Genomic DNA, 9,230 nt, shown 5'->3' with positions numbered 1-9,230 from the left:
TAGTTCGAACAAATCTACATTATAATGTGGCCTCATTCATAATTCACCAACATGCATGAAAATATACAAATATGCCCTCAACGGACCAAATTACCAAAATGCCCTTATAATGAAAAGTGGACCCATATGCATGCATTTATCATCATATAATAATATAACTCACATAATCATGCATATAATTATTTAATGACATAATAAATTAAATATGGCCCTCCTGACCTCCTAATCAAGGTCTTAAGCCTTATTAGGAAATTTGTGCCATTACATCGTTGACGAAAACAAGAAGAAGAAGAAGAATAAGGAGGATAAGAAGAAAAAGAAGGGAAGAAGAAATTAGGGTCAACAGGCTGGATTGAAGGAGAAGGGAAGAGAGAGGTGAGAGAAAGTGTGTTTGAGAAATTAATTAAAATATAATTTTATATCAATTTTAATTTAATAATTATTTACTTTTATAATTCAATTCATTAATTAAAAAAATCTAGGGGTATTTTGGTCTTATTATAAAATATTTTGACCCAAATCAGGTCTAATGAACTATTTTGATCAATTTTGTAAAACACAGGGTCTAAAATATCATTTAATAAAATATTGAAGTCGATCGAATATTCAAATAAAACACAAGTGCCAAACTGATATTTTCCCTTCTATGAATCGGTCAATCAATTTGCCTAAAAAAATATGTAATAAGCATTTATTCATTCTTATCCACCAAAAAGCATTAGTTACTCAATTGTTCAAATTAGTTACCTATATTATTTATGTATTTAGATTTCTTCTTGTTTTTTAGGAATTATCTTTGTATGTTTTCTCTTAAATTGTAAAATTTTGCAAATTATGAATAACTCTTATATGTCCAATTTATAATGTGTTTCATCTGTAAATTTTTCTCAGTAGAAAATTATTAGTTGTTCTACAATTTATTTTTATTATTCTTAATTGTTTCACTTTTTTCATTTTAATAATTTTGTTAGTAACTGATAAGAATCAAATTGTAAATAATTTAGTCTTACATATAAACTAAAATAGATTCTCTTGGTATTTGGTGACTTTTTACATATGGAGACTCTACACATGGAGTCTTGTGTCTTGGGTTCTTCATGCTTTAATTGTGTTTACTTTCTTCATAAATGTATGAGTTGATCATGCTTGTTTTTTTAGACTAATGTGTAGTGTATTGTTAGTGAGTAGTACAAGTAGTTTGAATAACATATATTTGCGGCGAATGTACTTAACTTATTGTGTTTATAGCACTTAAGTACCTAATTTTTTTTTTGTGGCGAAAATACATTCCGTCCATGTTTTGGTATAATTCAGTGCATTTGTTTGTTTCGCCCTTAAATTTGCCACCATGAGGTAAAATTTACTTATAACTTTGATACTTTTGCCGCAAATATCTCTTAAATTTGGTACTTTTGCCACAAATATATTTTAAACTGAGTACTTTCGCTGTAAATATCCATTTAATTGGGCACTTTCGCCTACGTGTTACAATCGAATTTAACGGTGAGAATTGACGGTTGTACTAAATTGCACAAAAACATGGACAGAAGGTACTTTCGCTGCTAAGAAAATAACTTAAGTACTTAAGTGCTACAAACATAATAAATTGGGTACTTTTACTCCAAATATCCCTTTGAATAATTCTAAAGTAACATGCCTATTCTATTTTTTATGCCGTATTATATTTTTGTCTATTTTTACAGAAAACTATTATAGGTTGGAATGTATGTACAATGTAAGAGTATTGCTTGACTTTAGTGCCTTGGTGAGTAAGTGTTATTTTTAGTTTTTTAGTCATTATATTTTAGACTTTGGGTTTTGTTTTTCTTTCTCATGTTATTATGACGTTTATGAGTTATGTTCCTAATATATGTGATAAATTGGTTATTGGTTGTTGGTTGTTTGGTTATCTCTTCCTTATAAATGGGCGTAAGATGAGAAGACGATTCACAGAGAGGAGTTTAGAAATCAATGATGAAGGATGATAATGCATGATGATGTATGATCAGTTGTCAAGCTTTGTTGACATTACTTTTGTTTTCAAGTTGAGAATTTGCATCGAGACATGAATATAGTGTTTTAAACAATACAAAATTAGTTTCATTTTGTATGATAAGTGTGTATATTGTCATATTATTAATCATATTTCTTTGCATTTTAATATTTGATTTTGATTAAATAATTTTTTTAGAAAATATTTTATATTTTGAGAAGTAGGTTGAAGGAATTGATCAAAATGATAAAAATATGATATTTTTAAGCAAGAAAATAGGAGCTTAAAAGTTTTAGCAAGTCAGAAGATGTTTTTGCATAAAGTGTGGGCGCACCTTATTAAGTTGGAGCAGTCTGGTGCAATTACGAATTTTTATAGAGGAATGAGTTTTAAATGACCACTAGACTTCTTTTGTTTCAATTTCTTTATTTCTAAGAATTTCTTTCACTTATAAAGATGTGAAAGTTGCTTTGTTTCCTATCAACTCTATTAAAAGTCCAGGACCGGATGGTTTTAGTGCTGGTTTCTATAAGTTCTTATGGAAGGATATTGGAGATGAAATTTTGAATGCTATTTTGGGGTTATTTGAAAAAGGTGAGCTGCCTAATGAGATAAATAATACTATTTTTCTCTCATTCCCAAAGTGGAGAATCCTTCTAAGGCAGTGAATTTTAGACTGATTGCTTGCTGTAATACACTTTATAAGTGTATCTCGAAAATGATTTGTGTGAGATTGGCTAGGGTGTTACCAGTTTTAATTAACAAAAATCAGGGTGCTTTTGTTCAGAATCGGTCTTTGGCTCATAATATCTTTATTTTTGAGGATCTTATTAAATGTTACAATTGTAGGAATATTTCCCATCGGTGTGTTTTGAAGATTGATTTGAGTAAAGCTTATGATACTATCGACTGACTATTCTTAGAGAACCTTTTGAAAGCATTTTGTTTTCCTAGTAAGTTTATTCATTGGATTATGGTGTGTCTGAGGGGAACTACCTACTCGCTTATGTTGAATGGAAGGATTCAAGGGAAGTTTATTGGGAAAAAAAAGCTTAGACAAGGGGATCCTATATCTCCCTTATTATTTGTTCTTGTTATGGAATATCTTACTAGACTCCTTATTCAAGCATCACATCATAAGGATTTCAGATTTCATCCCATTTGTAAAAATGTGAATTTGGTTAGTCTTTGTTTTGCTGGCGATCTTGTGTTGTTCTGTAAAGGGAATGTTTGCTCTGTCCAAATTCTTCGGGATGGTTTTTCTCAGTTTAGTAGAGCTTCGGGTTTAACTATGAATTTGGCTAAATCTCATGTTTATTTTGGTGGTTTGACAGTTGAAACTAAGAAGGATATCCTGGATTGTATTAACATTGAAGAAGGATCTTTTCCTTTGAAATATCTCGGTATCCCTCTCCGTCCTACCAAGTGGAAGGCTGGTGACTGTGGAATTATCATAAAAAAGATACATCTTCGGTTGCATTCTTGGGCTAGTCGTCATCTTTCATTTGCGGGTCGAGCTCAGCCCATTCATTATGTTTTACTGGATATTAGGTCCTATTGGATGAGTATTTTCTTACTTCGCCAAAGTGTCACTCTTGAGATTGATAGGCTTTGTCGGAATTTTCTCTGGGGTTCAAAAGGTAATCGTAGTAAGCTGCATTTTACAGGTTGGGACCATGTTTGTTTGCCGAGAAGCTTGGGAGGCATTGGGTTCAAGGAAGGTCCGAAATGGAATAAAGTTTTACTGGCCAAATATGTTTGGGCGTTATCATCCAAACAAGATCTGCTTTGGGTAAAATGGGTTAATAATATATATCTCAAAGATATGGATTTTTGGGAGTACAACCTAATGGCTGATGTGAGCTGGTATTGGAGGAAGTTGGTGCATCTGAGATCCTTTCTGACCAGAGGTACCTTGGAGGCTGCGGTTTCAGGTTGGAAGCTTCAGCTGAACAATATGTATATGTTGCTGCTTCAGCAGAGTAAAGTGAGGTTGGCCAAAGTGGTTTGGTGCAGTTTGTCTCTTCCGAAACACAGATTTGTTCTCTGGCAATCTATCCTTGGTCACCTTCTAACCCGAGACAATCTTCTTCTTCGGAAGATCCCTCTTGATTCTCCCTTATGCCCAGTTTGTGAGATAGATTTGGAATCTCACGCACATCTTTTTTTTGACTGTTTTTACTCCCAACAGGTTTTGAATAAGATTGCTGATTGGTTGGGAATTGCTATATGGCCTTCCAAATTCTATGAATGGATTGCTTGGATGGATGGGTGGCCTAAAGGTCTTTCTCAGCGAATCTTGGCCGCTGCTCTTCCTGCTACTGTCTATTTCATATGGCTGAATCGTCACTCCTGTATTTTTAATTACGCAGCTATTTCTAGTAATAGAATTCTTTGTCTGATTAAGGCTAGCTTAAAGGCTAGATTGTTGGGTTTTGTTAGGAAGAAGCTTGGAATTCTTGAGAAGTCTTTTCTTGATTCTATTGAATCAGTTGTAGTCTGTTTGTTCTTATCTTAGTTGTTCTGAGCTCTTTTTGAGCTTGTGCTTGTATTTTGTTGGTTGGTTCAATAAAGTTTCTTTTTGAATAAAAAAAAAAAAAAGAATTAGTCAACATGGTTAGACTTCCTATTATCGTGGAATATTAATTTGGAGAGAGAGTGTTGATTTTTATAAAAAGAGAGTCCTAGAACATGAAAAGTAACTCAACTTCAAATCTTTGTATTAATTATTCTCAACCATTTTCTCTATTTCTTTGTCATGGATTGCTAAACTTTATTTCGAGCAAAAAGTTAATTGAAGTTTGGTTCTTCAAGATTGTGATATCTTAATACGTAATTGAAGTTTAATGTTAATTCGAGCAAAAGGTTAATTGAAGTTTAGAACTTTAAATACGTAATTGTTTGAATGATCTAATGTTAGTGGTAAAATAACATGGTTGATTATAAACATATTTTCAATTCATGTTATGAAGATATATAAAATTAGTCTAAATGAACTAAGATTTGTGTTTGCTGGCTAGAATTGGTAGTCTTTCTAATTCTTAATGCTATTAGTAAATTAAATCCTAAGAGCATGTTTAGGGTTGTTTATTAATAAGAGAAATAATCAAAGAGCTTGTTTTGGTTATCAAGAAACCAATGAAAGATAGGTTGTTAAGGCTTGTTAATAACTATAACCAATTTAGTGAAGGATAAATGAATTTATCTTTGTATCAATGATCGATCTCTGTGAACCAATACTGAAATAATACCGTGGGCTGGATTCTTGTTATATTGATCTCTTATTTCTTTACATTTTTATTGTTTATTGCCACTTGTTTGCTTTAAATCATTTTATTTCTCAAATTTTAAAATCCCCATTTTGTAAATTTTAAGAAAATAAATCTACCCAATCTATGTGGAATAGGACATTGCTTATCACTACTACAGTTTTTATTGTTAAGGAAAACAATAATTTATTTTTGTTGGATTCGACACCCACCACTGTCTATGATTTTATTTTTGAATTATATTTGTTGGAAGACTTTTCTTCTAAAATCCTTATTTTAAAATCTTTAATTACTATTATTTACTATCTATTTATTTTATTGTTAGGTTCGATTTTCTCCATTCTAATCTTATATGGGATGGTGGTGTTATTGATTGTGGATAAAGTCGTCATGGTAAATATCTTCATATTTTCCAAGTTTAAAATATATATCCTCAACATTTCATTACTATACTAAGTTTGTGCTCATTTACTTGATCTATAGATTGGAGGATGATGTTGTTCAAAAATTATTTGGAGGAAAGTTATGTACTATAAGATATTGCACTGAAATGCAGGAGGATGTTAGAGATGAAGTTTTTTCAATTTTCATTGGTCTTCCAATAACTTATTCTCTCAAACTATGTTGATGTTTTTTACATCTAGAGTAGAAGAAACTTTTCGTTGTAATTATTTTAGCTACTCTTATATTTGAGTGTCTTAAGGTTACTGAAATTATATTTTTATGATCTTTCTTAATTTTTTATTTTATCTCAATAAATTAGGTTCATTAGAGATATTATATTTGTTATCTATTAGTTTTTTAGATTAGTCATTGAACATGTATTTTAAATTAATGATGAGTTCACTCAATGAGAAATTTTTTTACCAAATGTTGGGACTAATGTAAGATACAAACCAAAATGTATAAAAGTTAGAAACAAAAGTATTGTATTTGGAAAAAAATGGTAGACATAAAATATTAAAATCTTAAATAAACTATGTTACCTAGGTTGAAAAAAATTATAGTCAGGACTTATAAAAATGAATTATATTATAGCTGCAAGCTAGAACTCGCACACAAATCTTATGAACGCAAACATAAGATTGAAAATTTTGATATCAAATGACCAAATAGCGGAAACCCGAAAAATAGAAAGCGAGGGAAAAGCAGCTGATGTAATGAATCCGGACAATCAACTGTGGTAGTATCTAAACCGCCCATTCGTTATTGTAAATGAAACGATCTAACGGCTCATAAAAGCCTTACTCACAATCTCATAATGAAAAGTTTAAACATATCTCAACCGTCCAAGTTCAACTTAGAATTAAAAAATCCAGCGGTTTTAAGCACGCCAACTCATCGATCCTCACTAAACCCTACAACCAATCAGAAACGACTTATGGCCTCTATATAAGTAAAATCTCACCGCTTTATTACACATCACAATCTCAAGTTCTCAATTCCAGTTTAGCAAATCGAAACCCTTGTTTTCTTTCACTACAAATCCTAAATTTCAATGGCGCCAAAGGCAGAGAAGAAGCCCGCCGCTGAGAAGAAGCCAGCGGAGGAGAAGAAGTCCACCGTAGCCGAGAAGACTCCAGCGGAGAAAAAGCCGAAGGCTGGGAAGAAGCTCCCTAAGGACGGTGCCGCCGCCGGAGACAAGAAGAAGAAGAGGACGAAGAAGAATGTGGAAACTTACAAGATCTACATCTTCAAGGTTCTCAAGCAAGTTCACCCTGACATCGGTATCTCAAGCAAGGCCATGGGTATCATGAACAGTTTCATTAACGATATCTTTGAGAAGCTCGCCCAAGAGGCCTCAAAGCTCGCTAGATACAACAAGAAGCCCACAATCACTTCTCGGGAGATCCAGACCGCCGTAAGGCTTGTACTCCCCGGTGAGCTGGCCAAGCACGCCGTATCGGAGGGTACCAAGGCGGTGACCAAGTTTACCAGTTCTTGAAAACAATCTTTACTGTAGACGGTTTTACGTTTGGCCGCGGTGAAGATACTTTCGGAAAGGATAGGATAAGATGTTTGTGTTTAGTTTTAGTGCTTATTTATTTTTATTTTGACTTTCAATGACGTGTATGTTCATCTGGATCTGCTCGATCCTAAAGTTTGTTAAGAAATATATGGACATTATCTACTAAATTTGGTTTCTGATTCTAATTTTTATTAACGAGACAAGGGATTGATTCAACCAAATTTATGCCAAAGTAGTCTCAATGTTTTCGAACGCGCACACGGTTTTCCTTCGGTCTTGTGAGGTGTTGGTTTGTTTCGCGCTAATCAAATATATGCACCCGTTGGCGCCTTGTTTAACATTTTTAAAATGAAGGAAAATACAAATTTTCGTCTCGAATATACTTTGATGAGAGCTTTTTGTTTTGGTTCTTTTTCTTTCTAGTTAGATGAAAATGTAACTGCACACAAGGTTACTGGAAAATTGCTGGAATACAATTTGGTTGTTGTGGAGGTTGTAATATTTACTTAAGACTTGAAAATCTTGGATCTGCTTAATAAATTTGAGGTGTTCAATGCTTTCTAACTTTATTTACAAAGATTGTCATCTTACTATTCGATATACTTTTTTTAGTTTGCCTAAGTTTAGCATTGCTCTTAGGTACATTTCCTTATACTTTAAAGTAAAGTTAATTAGAAAAATTTATGCCTTTATGTTCGGAACTTTATTTTCCCCAAAACTTCTATTTGTTTTTATATATATAGATTTTTACGCTGAAACTTTTCTTATACGTACCAATCTATAATAATATATAAAATAATAATGATAATAGATTTTTGACACGTATATTATACGTACACAAAATATTTAACTAAAAAAGGTTTACATATTTCCACACAATATAAATATATGTTTTTTTTTGACAAAATACCAATTGATATGTAATAAACTGAAGTAAATAAATAAATAAGATTCAGCCAAAAAAAACTATAATTTTTATTTTGATAAACTTAGAACCATTATACAAGTTTTCCTCAAAAAAAGAACCATTATACAAGTGTAATGTTACAAGTGAAATACTAAGCTAAAATATGTTTATATAAAAGTGTGAAACTGTTCTTAGTAGTACCACTACCATTCATTATGTTATATTTTTTTCCCATGTTATTGTGTCATTATCCAAATTACGACAAAGAAGTTTTGTTCAATACCATTTTGTTTAGTCATCAGATTAAAAGGGCGCACCACTAGAACTAGAAGTAATTGAAATTTACAAATAACTTTTTTCTTTTCATTTTAATTGATTTATTGAAGTTCTATTTTTTTTTCTTTCTAAGTTGTTTTGTTTTAAGATCTATTTATAAGTATAAAAAAATTTGTGTTTTTCTTCTTCCATAATTTCAGTTTTGATAATAATATTTATGAGTCTGCCTTTTAATATATGCTAAAAAAAATATTTTTTTTGTAGTGTGAATGATGTATTTTTCTGATTCGAAACTTTCCAGTTATTCTGATGCATTTTATTGTTATTATTGGTAGTTTTGGCTTATAAATTGAAATCGATAATTTCAACTAAGCTAGACATTGAGTCTGCACGACAATTATTATCATTTATTTCATAATGTAATTAAATGATGTATTACTCACCAAATTGGTGTAGATTATTGATTTCTACTAATAAAAGAAACTCTTCTTTTAAAGAAAAAAAAAAGAAATTGATAAAGTTTTCCTAATGATTACTATATATATATAAAATTATTAGTTAATTCATTACTTGTTAATGACACTCCCCACCATCACCTTGCACCTGAGCTTGGTCTACGCTTTTTATCTTCTTGCATTTTCCTTATCTATGTTGAAGTCCTCTTCTGTCTTTTAGAGTCCTTTAAGAGTCTTGGACAAACAATTGGGAATTGACAAATTTGTTCGTTTGCTAATTTTTCAAGGTTTCATAGGAATGGACAATTTTGTTGAATCTTCTAAATTAATCCCCTTGATTTTAGACTATATTAATCCACCA

General features: G+C 31.5%; 1 protein-coding gene across 1 annotated transcript; it reads left to right on the top strand.

The window, feature by feature from the left end:
• Window positions 1-6,668: 6,668 nt before the first annotated feature.
• LOC133791043 (probable histone H2B.1) lies at window positions 6,669-7,398 on the top strand. The gene has a single exon (XM_062228925.1). It carries the CDS (start codon window positions 6,761-6,763, stop codon window positions 7,205-7,207), a length of 447 nt encoding a protein of 148 aa, XP_062084909.1. The 5' UTR covers window positions 6,669-6,760; the 3' UTR covers window positions 7,208-7,398.
• The last annotated feature ends 1,832 nt before the right edge of the window (window positions 7,399-9,230 follow it).

Source organism: Humulus lupulus, chromosome 7 (genome assembly GCF_963169125.1).
Source record: "Humulus lupulus chromosome 7, drHumLupu1.1, whole genome shotgun sequence".
NCBI lineage: Eukaryota > Viridiplantae > Streptophyta > Magnoliopsida > Rosales > Cannabaceae > Humulus > Humulus lupulus.
Note: the sequence above shows the minus strand (reverse complement) of the source record. Positions and strands in the feature narration are given on the sequence as shown.

Excerpts from the sequence above, each read along its gene's own strand:
- LOC133791043 (XM_062228925.1), top strand. The coding sequence starts at position 6,761 with ATGGCGCCAAAGGCAGAGAAGAAGCCCGCCGCTGAGAAGAAGCCAGCG.